The 27,447-nt window shown below is 52.9% G+C and overlaps 2 protein-coding genes across 6 annotated transcripts in view; both read left to right on the top strand.

Annotated features, from left to right (window-relative positions):
• Window positions 1-2,429, top strand: part of RCAN1 (regulator of calcineurin 1) — a 37,132-nt gene extending 34,703 nt beyond the window's left edge. For both annotated transcript variants that reach the window (XM_041402097.1, XM_041402098.1), the window contains exon 4: window positions 46-2,429. In XM_041402097.1, coding sequence (XP_041258031.1) covers window positions 46-209 — 164 coding nt within the window. In that variant the 3' untranslated portion in view covers window positions 210-2,429. The remainder of the gene's footprint in view (window positions 1-45) is intronic.
• Window positions 2,430-2,556: 127 nt separating this feature from the next.
• Window positions 2,557-27,447, top strand: KCNE1 (potassium voltage-gated channel subfamily E regulatory subunit 1). 4 transcript variants are annotated; one of them, XM_041402099.1, is made up of 4 exons: window positions 2,557-2,662; window positions 11,108-11,294; window positions 23,985-24,162; window positions 24,775-27,447. In XM_041402099.1, the coding sequence occupies exon 4, from the start codon at window positions 24,813-24,815 to the stop codon at window positions 25,191-25,193; it is 381 nt and encodes a 126-aa protein (XP_041258033.1). In that variant the 5' UTR covers window positions 2,557-2,662; window positions 11,108-11,294; window positions 23,985-24,162; window positions 24,775-24,812; the 3' UTR covers window positions 25,194-27,447. The 4 variants fall into 4 exon arrangements, with proteins under 4 accessions (XP_041258033.1, XP_041258035.1, XP_041258034.1 ...); XM_041402101.1 differs by lacking the exon at window positions 23,985-24,162; XM_041402100.1 differs by lacking the exons at window positions 2,557-2,662; window positions 11,108-11,294 and adding an exon at window positions 18,030-18,651.

The following is a 27,447-nucleotide window of genomic DNA, read 5'->3' as shown; positions in this document are numbered from 1 at the left end:
CCCCAGGCGCCCTTTCCTCAGGAATTCCCGTTTTTCCCTCCCCAGGGGACAAGTACGAGCTGCACGCGGCCACGGCCACCACGCCCAGCGTGGTCGTGCACGTGTGCGAGAGCGACCCCGAGGGCGAGGCCGAGGAGGAGCCCAAGAAACCCAAACCCAAAATCATCCAGACCCGCCGGCCCGACTACACCCCCGCCCCCCTGAGCTGAGCCCAGCCCAGCTGCTGCTTCTTCCAGAGGAAATCCACAATTCCAGGGGTTTTCCCAAGGATTTGCAGTGGAAACCAGCCCAGCTGTGGTGGCCCAGCTGCAGCCACGGGAGGAGAATTCCAGGTTTGCTCCAGATGAAAGAATTCCCTGCTCAGTTTGGAGTGTTGATCCGTGCGCTGAGTGAATTCCCAGATGCTGGGAACAAAGGATGGGAGAAGGGGGCATTTTGGGACATAACAGGACAAACTGGGCTTATTCTGGGGGAAAATTCCTTGTTGTGACACCCCTGATGGGTGTTTGGAAAACCTTGGGATGACAGGGTTGGAGAGATGATGGGAATTTTGGGAATTTAACCCTTTTTCTTACACTAGGTTTTGTGCATGTTTCTTCTTGGTCTTCTCAAGTAATTTGCTTTCTTTTCTAGAGTTTCTCCCAAGTTTCTGGAAATGTGGGAATTGTTTCAAAGTATTTATAAACTCAGCATCCCAGAATTCCTCCTGGATGTGTACATACATGATATATTTATATTCGGTTTTATTGGCACTCGTTTTCCAGCAGGATCCAATTCCTCCAGCACCTGCTTTTGGTGCTCTGGAAGTCGTGCTTTTAAAATTTTAACCTTTGGAATTCCTGCAGAGAGTTTTGGAAAAAAGGAATGGAAAAACGTGCAATAGGAGAGCTGTTGGAAAACATGGATTTTAAATTATTTAAGTTCAGGTAATTTATACCTCCAGTAGGATTTGTTTGGAGTTTTGACTCGAGGGGGGAAAAAAGGACTCAGATAATGCTGATGGTGCATATTCAGAGCAGGGGGATTTTTCCAGTGAAAAAAAAAACCTATGGAGAAACTTGAATCTGCAATTTTGGTGAGTAAAGATTTCATTGGGATTGGAAAATTCCACCCAGGAAGCAGTGAGGAGAGCTGGAGTGCCTTTTCCTTGTCCATTCCTACTCCAAGCTGCACACTTGGATCTTTTTCTACTGGTTTTGGATATCCAAAAATCCAAACTTTCTGAGCTTTGCTTCCAAACTCAGCTGGGATGAAATGCTTAATGCCAAGGAATGCTGATTTAAGCACTGGGAATACGTGGGAGAAGCTTTAGGGCTCTTTTATGGCAGTGTTTAAAGGCTCCTAAATGCAAATTTTAAAGAAGAAAAAAGGCAGAAATATTTTAATACTGTTTTTTAAACTGGAGATCCTCACCTTGAAACAGGGTTCAGGATTTTTTTGGAGGAGACAGGAATTGCTATCCATAAAAAATACCACTTGGGGTCTTGGAAAAGGGATGCTGGAGCCTCTCGTTGTGTTTTTAGGAATCAGACTGTGGCTCTCTCGTGGTTTGCTCTTGCCACAGTTGGTCTGAGAAGAGATTGAAGCAAATGTTGACTGAAATTCCTGGTTGACACCTTGATTTTTAAAATAATATTTGTTTTAAAAAGAGTGGAGCCATTCCAGATGCAGGGAGACAGGGAAGGCCTGGAATTCCTGACTGGAGCAGAAATGTGGGCCTAGAGACCAGGAATATACTGAATTTCCTGCTCTAGCTTGGATTGTTATTCCCTGGGAAGTGGAACAAAGCCTGGTTCTGGTGTCTGAGTGGCCCTGGCTCCGTGGGAGCTGGTGAGAAGAGCTGATTCCATGGACTGCTGCAGCTGGACACCCAGGAAAATCAGATTATTTTGGGTTAACCTCAGCTGGCTCCACGTGCTGCATTCAACACCCAAAATAAAGGAATTAATAGAGAAAAACTTTGTAGGTTTGCCACAACTGCCTTGAAGCCTTTCCAAGACTTTTCCATGTTTCTCAAACGACTGCTGGACTTTGTGTCTCACCACATTCAGTTCAAAGCATTGGGAATAATTCCTGTCCTGTCCTTTTTCCATGAAAAATCCAAGCATGACTTTGGCAGTGGAAACCCAGGTGGCTGCTGCTGTGTTCCCTCCAAAAGCAGAGCTGCTTTTCAGTTCAAACCATCAATAAATCTGATTTTTGCCAGTTTAATACCTGACCCCTGCCTGAGGTGGGAGCCATGGAAATCTTGGAATGCTCTCAGTGTGTTCCTGGTTGGATCTGCCACCTCCTGTCCTCATGACTCCAGTGTGCTGCTTGCTTTTTCTGGTTATTTTTGTAATGTTCCAATGGATGCTTAGTTGGTATTTTATACACTTGTATAGCACGGGGCAGACTGAAATTAAAATATTTTATTGTCTTATTGTAAATGTCCTGGTGTTTTCTGCACAGAACCATTCAAATTTCAGCACCAAAATGGGAATTTTCAGCTTCCAAAGGGGCAGAATGTTGTGCCAGGCCCTCACAAATGATGCCTTGAAAAGGTTTCCAGCCTTCAGAGAATTGCATGACCTCCACATGGGAGAATCTGCTCATGGATAAAATCCAGTGAGGATGTTCCAGTGAAAACCTGATTCTTCTGAGCCTCAAGTTCCTAACAGAGGTATCAGCATCTCCTGCTCCAGAATAATCCCTGTGCATTGATAATACCTGAAATATTTCTATTTAAATGAATAATTTGGGGTTTTTTCCCAGAGAGGCTCTGGATTCCCCATCCCTGGAAGTGTCCAGGGTCAGGCTGGACAGGGCTTGGAGCAACCTGGGATGGTGGAAGATGGAATGAGATGAGCTCTAAGGTCCCTCCATCCCAAACCATTCCATGATCCCATGGTTTTTGAAGCTCCTGGAATACAGAAAATACATCAGTATTAAATGGCTTTACCTGATAACTTCAAGTCCTTTTGTTACAAAATGAATTAAGGGAAACCATGAAGGTTTTGCCATGGGAAGGAATGGCAGTCCTGCGATGGCAGAAAGGAATTTCTGGTGCCCAATTAAAGCCCTTCCTCGTTAAAGAGGTGAAGGCAACGACCTCGAAAGGACCAAAGTTGGTTTTTAATCAGTTTTGTTTCCCAGAGCAGCCCCAGGTGTGGAAACTTTGCTGTTTGACACTGGACCAGTGCAGCAGAAGGTTCTTCTTCAGTCCAGACTTGCCAGGAGTGGGGAAGGAATGAACTCCAGAGCTCTCCAGCCACCTGAACAATTTTTGAACCATCTCTGAACAATTCCAGCAGGGATTTTGCCCGTGGCATCATCACCTGCCTGCTCAAGTTCTGGCTTGTCCTGGGGAACACAAGTTCTTCCTTTTTGCTTTTATCCTGCCTTGGCCAGCACACTTCAGAAACATTTTCCAGGGAATTATTCCCTGCTAATGCTTTTAATAATTCATAATTGGATCTGAAAAGACAAAACTATGATGAAGACATTCCCCAAGACAGTGGTAAAGAACATTTTGATACTGAGCTTTCAAATAATCCCAAATTTTCAGTGTTAAAAGGAGTGAGGCAGGAACACAGAGGTGACTCCAAGGACAGGATGGAGCTGGCAGGGCTGGATTTATCTTCCCTGACAAAATTTCCATTGATAACAGGGAACTGTCCCATTCCAGACTTTGTCATGTTGAGAGTGTGTGTATTTTCCTGCCAGGAATTCCTTTTGTTTGGAGTCCCTTTGGAAACGGCTGGAAAACACATCCTGGGAGGAGCAGCTGGGGGGGTTTGGAATGGACAAGAGGAGGCTCAGGGGGACCTCACTGCTCCCCAAAACTCAGGGACAGGGAAAGGAGGAGAGGAAATGGGCTGGAATTGCACCAGGGCAGGCTCAGGTTGGAGATTAGGAAAGAAAAATTCCCTTCACTGGAATGAGCCCAGGGCACAGGGCTTGTCCAGGTGGCTCTGGAATATCCCAGGGAGGAGACCCCAGGGCTGGCACTGCCCAAGACAGAAGTTGTTGGGATTCCTGGACATCAGTCTCTGCCCATTCCTCTTATCCCACTGCTTGGCACCACTAGGAAGAGCCTGGTGCATCCTCTTGACACCCTGCTGGATGCCCAGGGCTAGAGATCAAAGCTTCCTGACACCACTGAAGATAAACCGAGTTAATCATTTTCCTTTGTGGAAGTTTCTGAAAGGAATTTCTTTCTTCATGCCCCTCTTAAAATCCGTGGGATGTTTGGGTCCGAGCTGCCCAGGGAGGTTTGGGGTCACTGTGTCTGGGAGTGTCCAGGAGGAGTCTGGATGTCTCCTTGGGGTGATGCTGGGTGGCACTGGGTGCTCCTGAAGGGCTCTTCCCGCCTGGAAAATCTGGGATTAGAGTTTTAAAGCAGGACTAAATGGCTGAATCTGAGGGATTTCCAGAGGCACGAGGAGGTGCCCATAGGTGGAGCTAAATATCCAACAATGGCTTTATCCTGAATAAATCCAGCTCCAGTAAAACTCAGCCTCCAGCTCTGGCTCCCATCCCCACAGCAGATGTTGGAAAAGATCTTTGACATCCCTGCCAGCCCTCAGCATTCCATGATTTTATGATTCCACCTTTCCCAAACTGCTGTTCTGCATTTCTCTTTGTAAATCTCTTTGCTTTGAAGGAGCACGTGGGGCCACCCACAGCGAAAAGTGGCTGGTTCCAGATGGAAAAGGTAAATTTTGGGTGCCACTTGTGCCTCTGTAGAAGTGATACTGATCCCCAGGGTGTGTGGGATTTTCATCCAAGTGATTCCCTGGTGGGAGTCACTGTCAGGCTGGTGGGAAGAGCCTGGAGGAGACTCCTGGGAGAGCTCAGAGCCTGAAGGGGGCTCTGAAAAGGAGGGAGAGGGGTTTTTACATGGGCAGAGAGTACCAGGACACAGGGAATGATTTTAGATTGAAGGAGGACAGGGCTGGATGGGATCTGGGCAATGAGGAATTGTTCCCTGGCAGGGGCTGGGATGGAATTCCCAGAGCAGCTGGGGCTGCCCCTGGATCCCTGGCAGTGCCCAAGGCCAGGCTGGACACTGGGGCTGGAGCAGCCTGGCCCAGTGGAAGGTGTCCTTGCCTGTGGGACATGAAAATGATCCTGAAAATCCCTTCCAGCCCAATTCTGGGATTCTCTTAAGTGCCTTTAATACCAGCATGGGATTTTTTTACCTTTTCTAGGAGCTGAACCATGCTGGGTTGAGCCTCTGTAAGTAAAGTAATGATCCATTTATTGATGTTACTCCAGTGGGAAACTGCAGGACTTGCCATAAAAAGCAGCTTTTCCTCCTCAGCAACACAACCCTCCCCAAAACTGTGCCAGTGCCTTCCCTGGAAGGCTGTGGGAGCCTGGATGGCTCCACGTGCTGCCAAGGCATGGAAAGTCCTTGCTGAATGCCTCTCCCACACAGCCCAATTTGGCAGAGGGATTACCATGTGCTGCACCTGCTTTTTAATCTGCTGGACCAATTCTGGCTGCTCAGGCTGTCTCCTGAATCAGCAGGAGCTGCTGGGACGTGCAGGAATGCTGGGCTGGGAGCTGCCACAGCACCACTGCCCTGTCATTAAAGCCATGGCAGAGCTTCCTTCTGGAGAGAGCTCCTGCAGAAGGGAGGGTTACTCAGCAAATTGCTTGGGGTGGTTTTTAATTAGGATTTTAATGTAATGTGAGGTTTTTTGGTGTTGTCTGAGACTTCAGAGTGAAGAGCTGGGGCTCATCCAAACAGATTCCGGACTTTCCTCGTGGGTGCAGCAGGCCTGTGTTCCTTCTGGAAGATTCCTTGAGGAAACAGCCTCAGGCTGGGCCAGGGCAGGCTCAGCTGGGCCAGCAGCAGGAATTTGCCCATGGAAAGGGTGCTCAGGCCTTGGCAGGGGCTGCCCAGGGAGCTTTGCAGTGCCCATCCCTGCAGGTGTCCCCTGGGGGTGGCACTGAGTGCTCTGGGCTGGGGACAAGGTGGCCATGGGGCACAGCTGGCACTGCCTGGGCTGGGAGGGCTGTGCCAGCTCCAGGGATTTTGGGATTCTGTGATCCCAGAAACACAGGATGGGACACCTTGAACAGTGCCTTGTTCAGCCAGAGCCACCTTACACAGACTGGGAATACAATCCGGAAAATCTGGATCTGGAAATGCAGATTTTTCCCTGCAGTTTTTCTTCCTCTCTAACAATTTAAACTCCTTCCCAGTGTCCCTCACCACAAATGCCTCGTTTCCCTCCAGCCAGGACACTCCCTGTGCTGCCAGGCAGCAGCTCTGACCTTCAGTGTGAGAACAGGAGGATCCTGCACTTCCCTCCCCCAGGAATTCTGTTCCCTCTGCATGCTCCTTGCATCCTCCACCTGCTCTCAGGGGTTCACACAGAGCCTCTCAAATACACATTTGAGAAATGACTGGACTGGACAGAACTTTCCTTGCAGCTTCTTGAGTTCCCTGCTTGTTTCTGCAGCTCCTGAGGTCAGGAAAAGCAGCTGAGGAAGCGTTGGAATGGGAGAAATTATTCCAAAGGGGGCTGGAGGAGCAGGAGGGAAGGACTAATTAATTGTCCACCAAAACTCACAGTGATGCTTTTGTTGGCAAACCTCAGGCTCCAGGAAAAAATCTGTCTCCAGAGCTGCAGTGTGGGCAGAGACACTCGGCTGTGGGAGACACAGATGCCAGGAAGGACAAATCCCTGAGCACCAGTGGGGTGGCACAGGCACAACCCCAATCCATGGCTCGGCTCCCTGGCACAGGGAAAGCTCTCAGAAAGCTCTTTACCAGAACACTTTGGACATGAAATCCAACTGGAAATCCATTTCTGTACCCCAGGGCAGCCAGGACTGATGTGAGTTCTGGGAAGTCCTTTCTGGTGGCAGCACTGCCAGCGTGTCCTGGGCACTGAAATCCTTCATTTGTCCTGCTGAGTCCCCAGGGCTGCTCCAGCCCGACCCAGCCTGCCTGCTGGGCACCAGGAGGGGCACACAGGGGCTGGATTTGCTCCATTCCCACTCCCTGCATCCCAAGGACACTCCAGGGAGCGGCCGCCTCCTGCCCAGGGGGGATTTGGTGTTTTGGTGTCGTTACCCAAGCTCAGCATCAGTCACCACAAACCCCAGTGCTGGCACTGCAAAATCCTGGATCTGGGGAATGCCAGACTCCTGATGATCCCGGCTGCCACCAGGGCTCTGCCCTCTGCAGGTGCTGCTGCCTTTGCTTCCAAACATCTCCATTTCCCATGGGATGAGTGGCTGCCAGAGGGAGCAGCAAAGCCTGCACAAGCAATCCCTGAAATCCTGCACTAGCAATCCCTCAAATGCTGCACCAGCAAAGTAGCTCCATTCAGAGGGACTGGGAGAGAAACCACGGGGAGAGGTCAGGTCCCACTGCAGGGGATCTCAGCATCAGGCCAGGGACAAGGCAGCTCCAGCTCCTCCCTGTGCTGGGTTCCAGGGTCCCTGGGCATGGGCAGCCCCAGGAATGGGGCAGGATCCATGTTTGGAGTCCCTGTTTTCCAAACCCACACATTCACTGGGTTCCTGCCTCAGTTTATTGCGTGTCATCAATCAAAGTGAAATGCCAGGGGATTTTTCTTTGGGAGACAGAACAGAAGCCTTTTGTGCTGGGTTTGCTGTGGGTGGGGCTGGGGAGGAAGCAATCCTCCTCCTTTTGAACTGCAGAAAACTCCCCAGTTATTTGCACTGACTTTGCCCTGAGTGCATTTGCTTTGTTGGCCAGTGGCTGTCTGGGGCATGGAGGGAAATCCTGGCACACCTTGAAAGGCAAAGCAGCCTTGGTTGGACACACCTGGCCAGGGGTGGCTGCTGGAGGCCTGGCCCAGCCACCACAGGCTGGATCTGTGCTCTCCAGAGTGCAGTTGGGAGGTCACAGAGGTGCAGATTGGGTATTACAGGATATTTTTCCCTGACAGAGTGGTCAGGCCTTGGGATGAGCTCCCCAGGGATGTGCTGGAGTCTCTGGGAGTGTTCAGGATGTGGCCCTTGGGATGATGCTGGTGGTGCTGGGGGATTTTCAAGGTCTCTTCCAACCCTGATGATTCTTTGGGCCTGTAAAAGCCACATTTGCAGATAATCTGGTTTTGATCTCAATTTCTAAAAAAAAAAAAACAACCCCAAACTCAACCCATTCTGTATCTGTGATCCAAACCCACTGGAGAATTTGGATGTTTAATTAAATGGAAGTGTTGATTCCTTGATTATTTCAGGTTTGTTTCTTGGTATTTTAAGCAGGTTTGTGTCCTGGTTTATTGACTGGTGTGATGAGCAGCACCCAGATCATGGACACCTCTGCAAGGCTGGACAGGGATTGGAACAACCTGGCAGAGTGGAAGGTGTCCCTGCCCATGGCAGGGCTGGAATGGGATGGCATTTAAGGTCCCTCTCACACCAAACATGAATTTTTGGGTGAGATTCAAAAGAAAAAAATTCTATGGAACGTTTTTATGTTGTGTGGGAAAATAAGGAGTTAATTTTGAACTTCAAATGCAGTAGAGCAAACTTTTCCAGCCACTGCCTTGCCCTAGAAAGCTTCACTCTGAGGGACACCTCTCTTTGACTCTTTCCAAGAGGCTCCCTCATCCCCCCACAATTAAATCACGGCTGTCAACGTGGTTAATTAATTTGCCATCAGAAGCTTTATTACATGTAGTGAAGGATGGAAGCAGTGGAGATGTTAAAGCTCAGCTTTGCTGGGGCAGAGCTTTGTGGAGGAGAATTCCAAACAAACCCCAGCTCCCAGCCCCTCATCATTCCCAGTGCTCCTCACTGTCCAGAGCATTCCTGTGACGTCACAGGTGGTTAAAGCTCCTAAATGGACAAAAATCCCACTTATTGTTTTCACTTTGGGTTAAAAGGTGATGCCCTGCTGAGCTTTTTGAAGGGAGTGGAGCTGGTCATAACAGCAGGATAAAAAAATCCCTTTGGTGAGGTCTGGATGGTCAAAGTGCTGCATGAATGGGCTGTGGTTAATGGATGGCGTTTGGAAATGAAACTTTGCAAACAAAAGGAATAATGTGCTGGATCTGGCAGAGGGGTTGATCAACAGGAATGCACTTTTTCCACTTCCTTGTGTGGAACAAACAAAGGAGGTTTAAAATTAGTAAATCTTTTAGTCATGGCATTAGGAATGGCATGGTGGGGTGATCACAGAGTTATGGAATGGCTGAGTTGGAAGGGACCTTAAGGATCACCCAGTGCCACCCCTGCCATGGCAGGGACACCTTCCACTGTGCCAGGCTGCTCCAGCCCCAGTGTCCAGCCTGGAACTGAACATTCCAGGGAGCCAGGGGCAGCCCCAGCTGCTCTGTGCCAGGGCCTTTCCACCTTCACAGGCAAGATTCCTTCCCAATTTCTAATCCAAAACTACTCTCAGTTAGGACAGCAGCAGGACTTTGCCCATGGAAAGGGTGCTCAGGCCTTGGCAGGGGCTGCCCAGGGAGCTTTGCAGTGCCCATCCCTGCAGGTGTCCCCTGGGGGTGGCACTGAGTGCTCTGGTGGCCATGGGGCACAGCTGGCACTGCCTGGGCTGGGAAGGCTGTGCCAGCACCAGGGATTTGGGGATTCTGCAAAATCCAATGGGTTTTGTAGCAGTTTGGGATTTCCATGAAAGATCCTCTCTCCCACGGTAAATTTGAGTGTTCCAAAGCGTCTCTGGGTGGGTCTGAGGCTGTTTGCACCCTCAGCCTTTCCTTCACCTGCACCCTGTTCTCTGAGGGTGTTTCCTTTTCAGTCAGGAGGCAGCAGAGGGTTGGGAATTTTTAGAAGGAGGGAGCCAGAGTAATTCATTAAAACATCTCAGAAATGAAGTCCAACTCTTTCGCAAACCTTGTCATTAAGGTCAGCTCATCCCTTTCTTGTGCTGGTGTAATCTCTGGATTGTGACTGAGGCAACAAACCCAGGATGGGCAACACCAGAGGCTTTTTCAGTCCTGACTGAGATCCTGAGCAGGATTCAGCCTTTCCTGCTGGCCAGGGAAGAAGGAGAATCCTGAGTTTTGGGTCCAGTCCCTTACTGAAGGTAGGAGGAATTTGTGGCAGCCTGGCTTAAGGAGGGACAGTTTCACTCCTACCTGACCTATTGTTTTGAGAGGGAGGGAACTCAAAAAAACTGGGATGACTTGTTTGCCCAGAAGGAAAAAAATGCCTGAAGTAAGGAAAATATGAGGGGTGAGAGGAAAAAGTCCCTGTGTGGATAAATGTGCACCTGAGAAGTGCAGGGCAAGGGCAGGAGCAGAGCAGGAAGGACCTGGGTGAGATTCAGGGCTGGGGAATGGGCTGGGAAGGACTTTGGGGACTGTGCCTGGTCCTGTCCATCCACAGCATCCATGTGGGCACAGAATCCCAGACAGCTTTGGCTTGGGAGGACCTCAAATCCCACCCAGAGCCACGGCAGGGACACCTTCCCCTGTGCCAGGCTGCTCCAGCCCCAGTGTCCAGCCTGGCCTTGGGCAGTGCCAGGGATCCAGGGGCAGCCCCAGCTGCTCTGGGAATTCCATCCCAGCCCCTGCCCACCCTGCCAGGGAACAATTCCTCCCTAATGTTAAATTCCTTCTCCTGTCATTTCATCTCCTTGTAAAAAGTCCCTCTCCAGCCCTCCTGAAGCCCCTTCAGGTACTGGAAATCTTCTGTAAATTCCCCCTGGAGCTCTGATGATCCACAACATTTCCAGTAGAGCCCTAAACCCCAGCCCCTCCCTATACTGTCCATTTTTTTCCTCTTCAGATATAAAAGAAAGAAAGGAAAACACATTTATCAGTCATGCAAAGTGCAGCAGAAAGCTCAGGAGAAGGAAGGAGCTCTGAAGTTCAGAGAGCTTAGAAAGGCTGTGGTTGCCCCATTCTTGGAAGAGTCCCAGCCCCAGGACAGGGCTTGGAGCAGCCTGGGACAGTGGAAGGTGTCCCTGTCCATGGCAGGGCTGGATGAGATGAATTTTAAGTTAAAAATTTCCCTTTGAGCAGTGCCAGGATGTTGGCAGGGGCAGCTGCAGCCTCGGGCACCTCGGGGAGCTCTGGCTCTGTCTCTGTCCCTCCTCAGATGCTGAGGGCAGATGATCACTCCAAAATCAATTTATTATCAGCATCAGCACTTCCTCCACCTCTCACAGGCCCCAGCTCTGAGAGAGTTCTTAGTGAAGCAGCAGCTGAGCAGGAGCAGCCTTTGGGCAGTGCTGGGCTCAGCCTTGGAGGTCTCCTCCAGCCTCAGTGGTCCTGGGAAGTTCCACGGTGCTGACCTGGAGAAGGAAGGGAAGGATTTGCCTGGAAGAAGGACTTGGTGTTCTCCTCCTCAGCCAGGTAAGGATTTCAAAGCTGAGCGGATTTGCACAAGCTCAGCCCACACAGGTGAGCAGAGAGGCCACATAAACTCTGCCCTGATCCCTTGTGCTAACCTGGGAATGGCAGTGGAATCCCAGGATGGACTGGGATGGGAGGGAGCCTACAGCCCATCCAGTGCCACCCCTGCCATGGTGGACACCTTCCAAAAGTCCAGGAGAAGCTGTGGCTGTCTCATCCCTGGAAGTGTCCAAGGCCATGCTGGAACAAGCTGAGATAGTGGAAATCCTGCCCATGGAATTGGATGATCCTAAAGGTCCCTCCCAACCCAAACCTTTCCCAATTCCATGGCCTGGCTCCTCTGCTGCTGCTCAGGAAGGGATTTTGGGAGCAATTCCAACAGTTCTGGCTCTGCCTGGGGACCATGAATGAGGTTTGACTTCACTCACACCACGCTTGGAATGAATTTGCTCCTCCTAACATGTTTGAATCCATGGAAAATTAGGCTAAGGAGGGATGAGCAGCTCAGGACAGAGCAAATCTGTTTTTACACAAAGCCACACCAGCTCTCCAGTGAAGGCTGCAGGGGTGTAGCACATCCAGGAGAACTCCTGACCCTCTCACTCCACTGGGGATCAGTGGAGCAGGAGCTGAGACTCCTGAGCTTTGGGAAGGGTGGGAATTGGGAATCAGCTGCTGCTGCCCCCATCTGTGTGCGCTCAGGGAAAAACCAGCCCAGCAGGAAGACACACAGGGGCTGCCTGGAGAGAAAAGCTTATCTGGGCCTCACACCATAACACAGGCACTTCTAAAGAAGAGGAAATGAGATAAAGAAATCACTCAGGGCTGCTGCTGCCTCTAAAAACTTCCTTGATAAGGGAGGCAAGGCTGGGGCTCACGTGCTCCAGGTGGCGTGGGCAGAAAGCTCAGCCCAGTTAAGACAAAGGCATTTCCCAGTTTTGCTTCTCAGGACAGAAGTTCCCCTGCCCCTGCTCCCTCCCCAGTTAACAGAAATGCATTTCCCAGTTTTGCTTCTCAGGACAGAAGTTCCCCTGCCCCTGTGATCTGGCTCTTTCCCTGAACTGGGGATATTTTTGAGGTCCTTCCTTGTGCATGGAGGAGCCTCCTCTCCTGACATTCCCCAGGGATTTGGTGCAAATTCCTGGGAGATTGAAGGGGATGTTTGGACAGATCCTTTTTCCTGCACCATGGGGGAATCTCAGATCTTTCATTTTTCTAGCAGCACCACCATGAAAATTGGTTTCTGAGCATAAAACATCTCTGCTTCTCAGTGTGCTGGGAGGAGTTTCTCCATGGAAAGGGTGCTCAGGCCTTGGCAGGGGCTGCCCAGGGAGCTTTGCAGTGCCCATCCCTGCAGGTGTCCCCTGGGGGTGGCACTGAGTGCTCTGGGCCATGGGGCACAAGGTGGCCATGGGGCACAGCTGGCACTGCCTGGGCTGGGAGGGCTTTGCCAGCACCAGGGATTTGGGGATCTGCAGATAAAAATGGGGGTACAAAATGCCCTCTGGGGTGGTTGGATTCTGTGGAGGAAAATCCAAAGGTTCAATGGTATTTTTGCTGAAGGATCAAAGGAGATCCACCAGGTCAGATCTTCAATACTTTAAATGCTGGGAGGATGATCCAAGCTCCAGGGATGTGGTGATTCAGGTTGGACACTGGGGCTGGAGCAGCCTGGGCCAGTGGAAGGTGTCCCTGCCATGGCAGGGCTGGGACAAAATGATCTTTAAGGTCCTTCCAACCCAAGCCATTCTGGGATTCTGTGTGCTCCTGGGATGTCTGTTTGAGCTTGGGATCCAGGGTCTCACCTTCCTCCCTCATCCTAGATCCCAGAGGGTTCTGCTCAGCCTGTGGGAGCTGATAACCCAAATAATCTCTCAGGGGATCCCAGAATCCCAGACTGGATTGTGTTGGCAGGGGCTCTAAATGCCACCCAGTGCCAGCCCTGCCATGGCAGGGACACCTTCCCCTGTGCCAGGCTGCTCCAGCCCCAGTGTCCAGCCTGGCCTTGGGCACTGCCAGGGATCCAGGGGCAGCCCCAGCTGCTCTGGGCACCCTGTGCCAGTGGGGATGAGTTTGTGGCTCAGGGGAGGAACCTTCCCAGGACCCCTGGGAACAATAAACTCCAGCTTTGGTCAGAACTAATCCAAATTTCCTGTGTCTGGTCATTAAAGCTGTGACTGGTGATCGGTGGTGCCCCATCTGAATCATCCTCACCAAAATCAACTCTCCAGTCCCTGTGCCTCAGCTGAGGGCTCAGAGCTCCTGTGAAGGACAGGAATTCCATGGAATGGCATTCAATGGCTCTGGGGGTTTGAAGCCTCCCCATCCAGCCACTTCCAAAGCTGCAGCTGTCAGCACATCTTTCATTTAACACTGGTTTGGTTTTGTTTTTGTTTTTTTTTCCACTCTAAACTGCATTTCAGTGGCAGGCTGCAGAGTGCAGCCAGTTTTCCAGCTGCAGGAAATCCCACAGCTCCCTGAGCTGCATCCCTGAGCTGTGGCCTCGCTGCTGCTGCCAAGGGAAGCTCTGGATCCTGGCACAGATGGTGCAAAGGGGGGAACCAGGTGCTCCAAACCCTTGTTTTTAGGGCTTTGGGGTGGTAATTAATTAATTAATTAATTGTATTAATGCTGGGATAGCAGCAGGTGGATTATGTCTCCCTCTTGGCCATCCTTTGTAGGGTGACTTGGAAAACCTCAATCCAAAATGATCTCTGCAGGGTTTGGGCTGGACTGGAGGTGCCATCCCCAGGGGCTGGCCAAGCCCTTGGGCAGCAGGGCTCTGTGATGGGGGGACAGGCTTGGGGTGGGGGATGGAGCTGCAGAAGGGCCTGGCCACCTCCTGTCCCCTGGGCTCGGCCAAGGGAGCAGAGCTGGGACCAGCTCGGGGCCCTGTGGGGCCAGAAACCAAATTATTTCTGAATGAATTCTGAATGATTGAATGAATTCTGGATTATTTCTCCCTCCCTCTTGCTCAGGAGCCCCAAGAACTCTGCCAGGGAGGGTTTGTACAGCTCTGGTCCTTCCCCCTGGTTTTCAGGGGTTACCATGCCACAGAAAAAGACCTGGACAGAAACATGTTAGACCTCATCTATTCCAGTACAAGGGCCACAGCAGCAGCTTTTCAAGGAAAATGGGAATTTCATTGAAAGAATAAAGTGGATTTTAACTTTAAAGTTAAAGTTAAATACACTTTAAAGTGTATTTAAACTTTAAAGTGTCTGCTCCCCATTCTTATTTCAGTGTTTCTTTCCTCAAAACAAAAAAAAAATGAGGCAAATTTAAAACCCAAAGGCTTCCAGGAATGCGGTTTCAAGAGATCTGCAAGCCCTTGTGCTGGGAAATGTCCTTTGTCACCTTCCAGAGAAAACTTCCTGAGGGATCCCATCACTCCACAGGTCGTCATTGACCTGGGGAAAATGAAATCTGTGGCTACTGACAGATCCAGGAGGGCAAAAAGGATTCCTACATCGAGTTGGAGCTTTTAAAAAATATATTAAATAATAATCTCCCAGTCACAGGTGCTCTCAAGTCCCCCCCAAAGTCAAACAGGAGTGACAGATCTGCTCTGCTGGAGACACAACCTTGCCTGGGCTGGAGGTGACACTGGAGGGACTGGGAGGGGAGTGGGGCCCACAGAGTCTGAGATCCCAGAGAATGAATCCTAAAATGGCCTAAAATGTTTGGAAAGGAACTTAAAGCTCATCCTATTCCATGGCAAGGACACCTTTCCCTGTGCCAGGCTGCTCCAGCCCCAGTGTCCAGCCTGGCCTTGGGCACTGCCAGGGATCCAGGGGCAGCCCCAGCTGCTCTGGGAATTCCATCCCAGCCCCTGCCCACCCTGCCAGGGAGGAAATTGTTCCTAATATCTGATCTAAACCTGTAATTTTTCAGTTGGAATCCACCCCCTGTGTGCTGTCCCTGCATCCCCTGGAAATTGTCTCTCTCCAGGTTTCCTGGGGCTCCTTCAGGCCCTGCAAGGCCACCCTGAGCTCAGCCCAAAGCTTCTCCTGTGCAGCTGAACAATCCCAGCTGTGCCAGCCTTTCCTGCCAGCAGAGCTGCTCCATCCCTCTGCTCATCCTGGAGCCTCCTCTGGGCTCTCTCCAGCAGCTCCAGCTCCTCCCTGTGCTGGAATTCCCGAGCTGGCCCCAGCAGGGAGCTGGGATGTCACCAGGGCTCAGCAGAGCCCCCCTGTCCCAACAGACGGGGTCCCTCCCCTCCAGGCACCCTCAGCCCCCTCCCTGTGTCCTGTGGGGTGGCAGGGTGTCCCCACAGCTGGCTGGGGGACACCAGAGCCCTGCCCTGGGAGAAGGGGACAGGGAATGGCTGCAGTGCCCTCCTTGTGCCCGGCCTTCCCTGACAGCTCCCTGCCCTGGCACGGCCACCTCTGCCACCCCTGACCCTGTGCCACCCCTGACCCTGTGCCACCCCAGATCCTTGCTCCTGTCCCACACCCCCCACCCAGCATTCAGGGAAGAGGCAGGCTGGCCCAGGAAGTGCCAGGATCTGGTTTTGTCCCAGATTTCCCCCACGAGGAGGAAGCAGGGCCTGACTCTGCTGTCACTGACCACCCACACCTCTCCTCCTCTTCCTCCTCCTCCTCCTCCTCCCTCATGGATCTCTCCTGGATCCAACTCTCTGTGGCCACCCCAGAGGGAGCCTTTGCTGCCCTAACCCCATTTCTGAGCCTTCAGCATTGCTGATTTAACCCATTTATTTCATCAAATGCATTTATCCACAAGTGCACTTTCCCTAATCAGCCCCGGCCCGTCCTCCCACAGCTTTTCCTGGGGATGTTCCCGGGCTGGGTTTAACTCTGGGACACCCTTCAGTCATTTGGGAGATCACACATCCAGGCACGACATTCCTTCACATCCCAGGGTCTTGGTGGCCGTGCTTGGCCTCAAACTGGTGCCACTGGTCTGGGGAAGGGAATCTCCTCCCTGTGACTCCTCCTGAGCCTGGGCCACCCCTTCATCTTCTCCCTCTTCCTGGTACCTCCAGCTCCCGTGCCAGGCTTTAAAACTCACCCAGAAGGGGGAATTCCCTGGGGGCTGTGAAAAGAAGAGGATCAGATCCTGCTCCAGGCTTCCCAGGGGCAGGGGAGAACTGAACTGGGCTGCCCTGGAGAGGGGAAACTGGGCAGGCAGAAAAGAGATTTGGGCCAGCCTGGAAATGAATCCCACAGCCTGCTCCTTCACTGAGAGGCAGCAGCAGCTCAGGCAAGGGAAGCAGGGGCTGCATCCTCACCCTGAGGAAAAATGGAATAAAGCTCTGGAAAAGTGAGCAGCAAGAAAATGCTGAGATATTTTCATCCATTTGTTTGAATGCCTCCATCACCACCTCAATTCCTTTCCCCAGCTGCTGCCCAGGCAACAGCAGCTGGAAAAGAGTGTCAGGCAAGGAGGGGCCATCCCATCCCATCCCATGCCATCCCATTGTCCCATCCCATCCCATCCCATGCCATCCCATTGTCCCATGCCATGCCATCCCATGCCATCCCATTGTCCCATCCCATCCCATCCCATCATTCCATAACATCCCAACCCATCCCAATCCCACTACCAATCCCAATCCCAATCCCAATCTCCATCCCATCCAACCCCATCCCATCAATCCCATCCCATCCCATCAATCCCATCCCATCCCACCCTATCCCATCAATCCCATCCCAGCCAATCCCAATCCCAACCCAACCCATCACATCCCATCCCAATCTGAATATTAATCCAATCCCATCCCATTTTATCCTACCCCATCCCAATCCCAATCCTAATCCCAATCCCATCCCACCCAATCCCTCCCATCCCATCTCATCCCAATCTGAATCTGAATCCCATCCCATTGTATCCCACCCCATCCCAATCCCTTTCCCAAGCCCAATCTCTACCTAATCCAACCCATCCCATCCATCCATCCCATCCCATCCCATCCCATCCCATCCCATCCCATCCCATCCCTGTTTACTGCAGCTGATGAGAGTCTGGGATCCCATCCCATCCCATCCCATCCCATCCCATCCCATCCGTTTACTGCAGCTGATGAGAGTCTGGTGGCCACTGTCCCTGCCAGGGCCATGGGATGGGATGGATTGGGATGTGCCCTGGCCCAGGAATGCTGAGGGGATGTCACCCCACAGAAGGGATGGGAATGCTGAAGGGATGTTATCCCATGGGAAGGATGGGAATGCTGAGGGGATGTCACCCCACACCAGCAGCATCCTCTGAAGGAGCTCAAATGCATCTTTCAAGGCTGATAAATTCACTTTGTAGCTTCCAGGTGGGCACGGCTGAGCCCCCTGTGGCTCAGGGATACCCACAGACGGGATACCCACAGAAGGGATACCCTTCTCCCTCCCGTGGGAAGCAGAGGGTGAGATTTGGGGTGGGGGTTTGAGGTTTTGGTGCTGGCTGCAGGGAGCCTCCCTTCAGGGAGGTGTTAGAGGGGAGCCCTGTAATGATCTCCCCTTCCTGCTCCCAGCCCAAAATGTGCAACATCCCTGCAGGATGGAGCTCGAGGAGTGCCAGGGAGCCAGGGAATCACTGGGAATGTTCCAACCCCCGGAGCCTTCCTGGAGCAGAGCAGCCTGAGCTTGGAGCTCCCGGGGCTGCAGGACCCAGGGAGGATCCCAGGCTGGGCCAGGAGGGATTTAGGGTGGATTTTAGGGAAAGGTTCTTCCCCAGAGGCTGCTGGCACTGCCCAGGCTGCCCAGGGAATGGGCACGGCCCCGAGGCTGCCAGAGCTCCAGGAGCCTTTGGCCAGCGCTGCCAGGGATGCCCAGGCTGGGATTTTGGGCTCTGGGCAGGGCAGGGTGGCACTGGGGGATCCCTGTGGGTTTATTCCCACCCAGGAATTCCATGGTTCCCTCTCTCCTGTGCTGCTCTGGCTGCACAACTCCCATGCCAGGAGCTGCGGTGCCCCCTCAGCACCTCCCACCTGGGCACCTGCAGCGGGCACGGCTCTGCTGCCCTCCCTCCCTCCCTTCCTCCTTCCCTCCCTCCTCCTCCTCCTCCCAGCCCGGCTTTTCCCCGCTCGCCTCTGCCAGGACGGGACAGTGACAGCCGGGCTGGTGGCCCTGCAGCAGCCGGAGCCAGCTCAGCCCCACACCCATCCCCAGGGCTGGCATCTCCATCTCCACGAGGGGCTGGAGCCCCGCAGGTGTGTCCGGGCAGCCCGGGATGGGAGCGGGGCTGCTGGAAAAATGGGAATGTCCAGGAGCCCGGGAGCTCAGCAGAGCTGAACCGATGGAGGAGCAGAGCTGCCGGGGTTTGTTCGTCGTTCCAGCCGTGCCGGTGTTTGCTCCCCGGGGCTGGGAGCAGCCCCCAGGCTGCTGCAGCCCGGGATTCGCCGGGATGGGTGCGTTTTAGGGAGTGCTGGAGTTTCCACTTTGGAATAGCGGTATATCTGCATGATGTGTGCAAGGAAACTGAACTGCTGGCTTGTGATCAGAGAAAAGTGGGGTTTGGGGACAGTTCTCTGGGGGTTTGGGGACAATTCAGTGGAGTTTGGGGACAAATCACTCAGTGCGGGTTTGGGGACAATTCACTTAGTGGGGATTTGGGGACAATTCACTCAGTGGGGATTTGGGGACAGTTCACTGGGGATTTGGGGACAATTCACTCAGTGGGGGTTTGTGGACAATTCAGTGGGGATTTGGGGACAATTCAGCGGGGTTTGGGGACAATTCACTCAGTGGGGGTTTGGGGACAATTCAGTGGGGTTTGGCGGCAAATCACTCAGTGAGGGTTTGGGGAAAATTCAGTGGGATTTGTGGGCAATTCAGTGGGGGTTTGGGGACAATTCAGTAGGGTTTGAGGACATCTCACTGGAGGTCTGGGGACAATTCACTCAGTGGGTGTTTGGGGACAATTCAGTGGGGGTTGGGGACAATTCACTGAAGACTTGGGGACAATTCAGCGGGGTTGGGGGACAATTCAGTGGGGTTTGGGGACAATTCACTGGGGCTTTTAAGGACAATTCACTGGAGATCTGGGGACAATTCAGTGGGGTTTGGGGACAATTCAGCAGAGGTTTGGGGACAATTCACTGGGGGTTTGGGGACAATTCACTGAAGACTTGGGGACAATTCAGTGCCCCCAGTGCACAGGTGCTGCTCTTTGCCCAGCAGCTGCGGTGCTGCTGCCCAGGTGAGCAGGGAAGGATGGGCCTGGGCATGCAGGAGAGGCTGCACAGCTGCCATGCACAGCTGGGGGCTGCGGGAGGCAGAGCCCAGAGCTGCAGATCCCCCCCTGCAGCAGCTCTCCCTCCCGGCCCGGGCAGGAGCTGTGCCCTGGATGCTGCCGGGTTGCAAAATTCCCGGCAGCTGGGGTGAGGAAATGGGGCTCCCTTGTGCAATGGGAACGGTGTCAGAGCTACTCATCCCTGAAGGAATGGCAGGGAAACGAGCCAGGGAGGTCACTGGATCCTTCATGGCGCTGCAGAAGCAGCAGGACGTTTGGAAGGCAGAAAATCTGGGAGGTGGGTGATGTGCTGTGCTGGTTTTTTTGCTCTGAGAGTAGCACAGGCTTTATTTCTGTGTCATCAAACCACAGGAAATGGTGATTGAGCTGTGTTCTCTAAAGGTGAGTGTTCCTCTAAAATGCCTGGGTTTCTGGGGCTGGCTGCTGATGCTTTGGCAATGATAGGAGAGAGGGTTGGAGATGTTTGCTTGGTGGAAATGAAAATAGAGGTGCTCTGATTTGAGAGAGCTGAGAAAACGCTGTTAAAATCTGTCACTTCACATCCAGCTCGGTTTGTGTGATAAAAATCACATTGAAACCTCAGCAGGGAAGAGAAATAGAGGCAGCCAAGAGTCAGTTTTTATGGAATCCTGGAATGGTTTGGGCTGGGAAGGACCTCAAAGTCCATTCAGTGCCACCCCTGCCATGGCAGGGACACCTTCCCCTGTGCCAGGCTGCTCCAGCCCCAGTGTCCAACCTGGCCCTGGGCACTGCCAGGGATCCAGGGGCAGCCCCAGCTGCTCTGGGAATTCCATCCCAGCCCCTCATTTCCATCACAAGGAAATGAGGGAGTGGAATGGAAATCTACCAGTTGAAGCCACTCCCTGGGTGCTGTCCCTGCATCCCCTGGAAATTGTCTCTCTCCAGGTTTCCTGGGGCTCCTTCAGGCCCTGCAAGGCCACCCTGAGCTCAGCCCAAAGCTTCTCCTGTGCAGCTGAACAATGCCAGCTGTGCCAGCCTTTCCTGCCAGCAGAGCTGCTCCATCCCTCTGCTCATCCTGGAGCCTCCTCTGGGCTCGCTACAGCTCTCAGTGCTCGAGGACAAAATTCCTGTTGAGCTCCAAAGCCGAGTGTCACAAATTTTAGGTGCATTCCAGGACAGAAAATTCCCTTTTCCCTTTTAAACCCCGGTGGCACCAGCAGCCTCTGGCAGCACCTGCTGCTCTGGAGCTGAGCTGCTGGAGATCAGCCCAGCCCAGACTGGGCAGGAAGGGCTGGGCTGGAGCTGAAGGTGCCCACTGGGCTGGGTGCCCTCCACTGGAGCAGCTCCCAGGCTGTGGGAGCAGGATCAAGGCAGTGGGAGCAGGATCCAGGCAGTGGGAGCAGGATCCAGGTTCAGGGAGCAGGATCCAGGTTCTGGGAGCAGGATCCAGGCTCAGGGAGCAGGATTCAGGCTCAGGGAGGAAGATCCAGGTTCTGGGAGCAGGATCCAGGCTGTGTAAGCAAGATCTAGGTTGTGGGATCAGGATCCAGGCTGTGTCATCAGGATCCAGGCTGTGTTATTGGGATCCAGGCTGTGGGATCAGGATCCAGGCTGTGTTATTGGGATCCAGGCTGTGGGATCAGGATCCAGGGCTCAGGGAGCAGGATCCGGGCTGTGGGAGCAGGATCCAGGTTCTGGGAGCAGTTTTCAGGCAGTGGGAGCAGGATCCAGGCTCAGGGAGCAGGATCCAGGCTGTGGGATCAGGATCCAGGACTCGGGGAGCAGGATCCAGGCTGTGGGAGCAGGATCCGGGCTGTGGGAGCAGGATCCAGGGCTCAGGGAGCAGGATCCAGCCTCCTTTGGAGCAGAGCCTTGTGCTGTGCCTGTGCTGGGAAGCAGCCAGTGCCACTCAGGGGGTGCCAGTCAGCCCTGCTGTCCCCACAGCTGGCAGCAGCTCCATGAGGTGCCAGATCCAGCTGTAATTCCCTGTATTTGGAGTCCTAAGTCAGTCTGCAGCTCTGCTGTGACATTCCCATGGCCTCAGCTCCCACAGAGGCACCAGGAGCTCTCCAGGGTCTCCCCTTGGCCTCTTCCCACCCAGCTGGGCTCACACTCTGGCACCCCAGAGCTGCAGGGATTTGGGTGTCCCTGAAGAGATCATAAAATCCCAGAATCCCAGACTGGATTGGGTTGGGAGGGACCTTAAAGCCCACCCAGTGCCACCCCTGCCATGGCAGGGACACCTTCCACTGTGCCAGGCTGCTCCAGCCCCAGTGTCCAACCTGGCCTTGGATGGAGCTACAAAAACATGGAGAGAGACAATTTCCAGGGGATGGAGAGACAGGAGAGAGGGAATGGGAAGGGCTGGATGGGATCTTGGCAATGAGGAATTGCTCCCTGGCAGGGTGGGCAGGGGCTGGGATGGAATTCCCAGAGCAGCTGGGGCTGCCCCTGGATCCCTGGCAGTGCCCAAGGCCAGGCTGGACACTGGGGCTGGAGCAGCCTGGTACAGGGGAAGGTGTCCCTGCCATGGCAGGGGTGGCACTGGCTGGGATTTGAGATCCTTCCCACCCAAACCATTCCACAAGAATTCCCCACCCCGTGCTGAAATTCTCTGTGTTTCAGCCTCAGACCCGTGAGTGCTCAGATAAAAAGTTCACAGTGAAAATCATCACAAGGAGTCATTAATTAACAATTCATTCCTGTGTGTGACCCTCTCCATGCCTGCTGCGTTCCCTTGGCTGTGAACACTCCAGGGAAATGTTCTCCTCCTGAGCCCTGGCTCTGTCCCTCTGTTTCAGCAGCTCCTTGTGCAGTTTTCATTCCACAGCAAGGCACAAACAAACCCAAGGAAGCCTCCAGGTACCTGCTGTTCCTGCAGGCTCATTCCCAGCAGCTGCAGGCTGTGCCCAGCTCAGCTCCCTCCCACGCAGAGCTCCTGGAAAACATCCCTGAGCTGCCACCATCCCCTGCCAGAGGTGTCACTCCTGCCCCGGGCTCCTTCTCAGCCTGGATGGATTAGAAATGGTTCTGATGTACTTCCTCCTCAAAATCCCCCAACAACAATGGCTGAGTGTTCTGGAGAAGGATTTGCTGAGCTGCTGCCGTGGATTTAAAGCTGTGGGAAGGCCTGAGAGCCACCCCAGGGGGTGCCAAGGTCACCTTGAGTGACAATGACCATTCAGGTGGTCCAGGGACATTGGTGTCTTCTTTTCCAGACTCTTTTAGCTGAGGGGCTGTGGTGGGGCTGTCAGTCATGGATGAGGAAAGGCTGGCACAGCTGGGATTGTTCAGCTGCACAGGAGAAGCTTTGGGCTGAGCTCAGGGTGGCCTTGCAGGGCCTGAAGGAGCCCCACGAAACCTGGAGAGAGACAATTTCCAGGAGATGCAGGGACAGCACACAGGGAATGGCTCCCACTGCCAGAGGGCAGGGCTGGTTGGGATCTGGGCAATGAGGAATTGTTCCCTGGCAGGGTGGGCAGGGGCTGGGATGGAATTCCCAGAGCAGCTGGGGCTGCCCCTGGATCCCTGGCAGTGCCCAAGGCCAGGCTGGACACTGGGGCTGGAGCAGCCTGGCACAGGGGAAGGTGTCCCTGCCATGGCAGGGTGGCACTGGGTGGGATTTGAGGTCCCTCTCAACTCCAAAATGATTTCATGATTTGATGTTGCCTGGCTGCTGAGGATTTGGGAATGCAGTGCTGACAGGGTTCCTCTCATTAAGTGATTTACAGATGGATTGGAAAGGGAAAAGGACCCTCCAGCCTCCTGTGTGAGACTGGCAGAGCAGAGGCTGTGCCTGCGAGGGTTTGGCCTTCCAGGAGTTTCTGGGTGTCCCCATCTCCTGCTCCTGGAGCTCTGGCAGCCTCGGGGCCGTGCCCATTCCCTGGGCAGCCTGGGCAGTGCCAGCAGCCTCTGGGGAAGAACCTTTCCCTAAAATCCAACCTAAATCCCTCCTGGCCCAGCTCCAGCTGCTCCCTGGGTGCTGCCCCTGTCCCAGAGCAGAGATCAGAGCTGTCCCTCTGGCTGGGACACTGCTCCTGCCTGGGGGGCTCAGGGAGGGAGTCCTGAACTCCAAACAGCAGCAGGGAGCTCGGGGTGAGATCTGTGCCAGCTCCACACCACACAGACCAGCTGTGCAGCACCAGGGGATTTTGGAGCTGTGGCTGGGGATGGACTCAGCCCTGGCTGGGTTACAGGTGAGAGATGAGAGGGGTTCTTCACATTGAACTGATGCCTCAGGAAGGCTGAGCCAGAGCAGAGGCTGGGCAGAGCTAAAGAATAAAGCAGGGATTGATTCCAAGGATCTCCTCCATGGATCCACCTTGGGCAGCACAAGAGCCCAGCCAGGGCTGCAGCCAAGATGAACCCAAATGGCCCCAAAATGCACGAGCGCTCCCGGGGTCTCTCCCTGGGATCAGCTCTGCTCCATGTGCACATTGCAGTTCAGTGTCCAATTCCAGCTCAGCCCCTGCACTCCCATCCTGCTTGTTTTTCTCTCTTCAATTCTCCCTTGTTTACACATTTTAGGCCTGGAGCTTGTACCAGTTGTCCTTGGTCAAGCTGGAAAAGGATTGCTCTGTCTCTCTGCCCTATGAAGAGAACTTGCTAACACCCAATATGAAGCTCAGAGCTACACACTAAAGCAGCACAGAATCTGAAAAATAGAAAAGCTGAAACTCAAGGCATCACACCCAGGCTCCCAGAGGTAAATCCCTCACTGAGGAGGGGAACCAGGAAAGGGAGGCAGAGGAAATCCCATCTTCATCTGTGAGATCCATCAAAGAACTTTTTCCATTCAAGAGAGAGGGGGAAAAGTGGGGAATGAATTTGTAGGGAATTCTCCAAGCCTGACAGAAGGCTCACACAGAGTGCACCTGTGTGCAAACCTTGAGACAAGAAATGCTGACTCAGAAATGCCATGGAACAGGACAGACATTGTTGGGAGAGAAATGGAGCTAGGAACAAGTTTCAAAAGGTGGCCTTGAAAATAAGACCAAATACTTTGGAGAAACAGAACTGTGAAAGATGAATTGTAGTGGGACTCAAGAGGGGTCATTTTAGATGATTGGCTTTAAGGCATTTACAGCGTGGTGTGGCTAAAGCTGATAGGCCAAGAAACACTTATAGTGCATCGTAATTAGGAAATAATTGGCTTCTGATTGTGAATTATACCATCTGTATTGTCTCACCCTTCTCATGAGACTGAAAATGAAATAAAAGTTTTTCAAACACATCTCAGTTGCCCCATCTCTGGGTCAGAAAAGAGCTTAATCAGACATTTACCTGATGCCACCCCCTGATTTTTATCCTTTTCCAGCCAAAGGAAGGAAGAAGCACCAAGGACAGAAAATCCAGATGTTGGTGCTGTCGAACACAACGGCCCTGAACCTGCTCCTCTCCAAACTGCTCCAGGAGTGCCCGGAACAGACCAACAGCTCAGCTCCTTCCCAGGAGAGCAGCGCCAGCGACAGCCTGGCCATCATCTACGTGCTGCTCATGCTGGGGCTCTTTGGGTTCTTCACCGTGGGGGTGATGGTGACCAACCTGCGGGCGCGGCGCCTCGAGGGGCCCCGCGACCCCTACAACACCTACATCGCCACGGACGCCTGGCACAAGAAGGACAGGGAGTACCTCCAGGCCAAGCTCATCGAGAGTTACAAGCTCTGCTGTGTCCTGGAGAACCAGCTGGCCGTGGAGCAGCCGGGCATGAAGATCCCTGAGGAGAAATCTTCCTAGGGAGAAGCGGGGGAGGATGGTGCGCGGCACGGGGACGGTGTGAGCGGTGCCTGCTGTGGGCCGGGGGAGCTGCTGGCTCTTCTGCAGAGCCACAGGGCCTGGCCAGGCTGGAGGAGCAGTGCTGGTGAAGCTGATGGATCTGGGAGATGCCAGTGCTGCCCCAGTGCCCAGCACCGGCGTCGTGTGGGAATCGCCGTGAGGGAACGTCGGGATTCACGCGGAACGCCGCGGACTCATCAGCTTCACCTCCTGACCCAAGCCTCAGGCTGGGGGGGATTTTGGGGATAAATCTGCCCTGGCAGAGTGGGCAGGCCCTGGCACAGGGTGCCCAGGGCAGCTGTGGCTGCCCCTGGATCCCTGGCAGTGCCCAAGGTTGGGCATTGGGGCTGGAGCAGCCTGGGACAGTGGGAGGTGTCCCTGCCCAGGGAATGGGATGAGTTTGATCTCCCTTCCAACCCAACCGGTTCTGGGATTCTCTGGCTCTCTACAAAGGCAAATCTTAGTGTTGCTGGTGTGAAATTAGAGCCTAATTAGGACTCATTAGAACCAAATACAGGGCAGAGGTGTTAATTGCCAAGCATGGCTTAGACAATCGTATTCCAGAATGACCAAATTCTCCCAGGAAATAGAAGCTGAAAGATTTTATTTGAATTTTTGTCCAGCTTAGAATAATGATTTTATAAATAGTGCAGTGTTGTGCTAACCTGTTTCCTTCAGAATCATGCACCTCTTAGTGATAAAATATTAGGAAAAGATTCCCAATTTTTTGTCTGAAAAATATTTCCGTGGGAGAATGCAGACTTTGAAGGGAAACTTTAGTGACTGGGATAGGTGTGGCACTTGGGGACATGGTTAGTGCTGGGTTAGGGGCTGGACTCAAAGATCTTGGAGGGCTTTTCCAACATCAATTCTGATTCCTAGCAGGTCTCCCTGGGGGCCAGTCAATTGAATTTCCTTCCCATGGATGGGGTTTGATCCTGGCAACAAAATCCATGTGCAAAGACTGGGTGTGTGCCATGGATGTGGGGAACATTCCCCAATTTCAATCCCAATTAATTATTGCACGAGCCCCGAGTACCAGCCCCTGGCTGGGAAGGGAATTTCCACTGTGGGAAGAGCAATTCCATCATTTCTGCTGTAGAATCACCCAGAGGTGCTGTCTGTGCTTAGCTCAGATTCCGTGAGCAGCTCCCAGGCGTCCATCCAAGGATCCAACACAAAATCCAGGAAGGTTTTCCTGCCCTTCCCTCCTTTTCCCTCCTCCACCTGCCTGTGAAAGGAGAAATCCATCTCCCCTGGACATTGTGTTCCCTAAAAGAACAGCTTTGCCAGCTTGGAGCTGGTTTGGGGAGAAGGAAGCAACACTCTGGGCAGGAGTGGGGATTTTATTTCTGCCCTGCAGACACAAATCCCATTTTTAGCTGCTGGAGAGGGAAGAGACTGGGGGAGGCTGGGGAGAGGAGCAGAGCAGCTGCTTCCAAGGCAAGGTGAGGGCAGAGAGCTTGGAGAGGGAAGCAATCCCAGCAGAGCCCTTTTCCAGGCACTTCTTTAGCACTGCACTTCCATCTGAGCAATATTCCAGCCGTGTCTGTGTTCCCAGAGCACTCAGGACACTCAAAACACAGGGCTGTTTTTTTAAGATTATATTTATACAGTGCCTTCCATTAAGCTGAGGACAAGATCCATATTTTTGGTGTCTGGAGCAGCTTGGGAAATCTCCAGCAACTTAATTATCCCAGTCACTTTTTCCTCTGGGGGAATGAAAACCCAAGCCCAGCTCTGAAAAAATGTTGATTTCTCAGCTTGGGCGCTGCTCTTTTGGGATCTCACTGTTTAGGACTTGCCCTGGGAGAGGATTTGCAGAAACAGGCCCCTGGACTTGGCTTAAACTTGCACCAAAAATTGCTTTTAATGACATTAAACTCTTTAATTTAACAGTTAAAACATTTAATGGCATTAAACCCTGGGAGTGAAGCTCATCCCCAGGGCTCCCTCCTCAGCTCTCTCTCCACCTCAGGTATTTTCAGGGATTTTGGGTCATTTTATTTTCATAGCTCCATGGGGGTTATTTGTGAGGAGGGTGATGCTCAGCATTAATTGCACCCCTTTTTTTTTTCCTTTTAGCAGCTCTGCCTTTTTTTTTAACTGAAATTTAAAAAAAGTGAGGAGCTTTGCTGTGCCACCCTCACCCCTGGGTGAGTGCCTGTGGTGGCTTCCCACCTTTCAGTCTTGGAGTTCTCTTCCACCCCCCTGG

This window comes from Onychostruthus taczanowskii, unplaced genomic scaffold (assembly GCF_017590055.1).
Source record: "Onychostruthus taczanowskii isolate IOZ18803 unplaced genomic scaffold, ASM1759005v1 scaffold192, whole genome shotgun sequence".
In the NCBI taxonomy this organism is placed as follows: domain Eukaryota; kingdom Metazoa; phylum Chordata; class Aves; order Passeriformes; family Passeridae; genus Onychostruthus; species Onychostruthus taczanowskii.
Note: the sequence above shows the minus strand (reverse complement) of the source record. Positions and strands in the feature narration are given on the sequence as shown.

Bases quoted from the DNA above. Each gene is read 5' to 3' on its own strand.
- KCNE1 (XM_041402101.1), top strand. From the start codon at position 24,813: ATGTTGGTGCTGTCGAACACAACGGCCCTGAACCTGCTCCTCTCCAAA.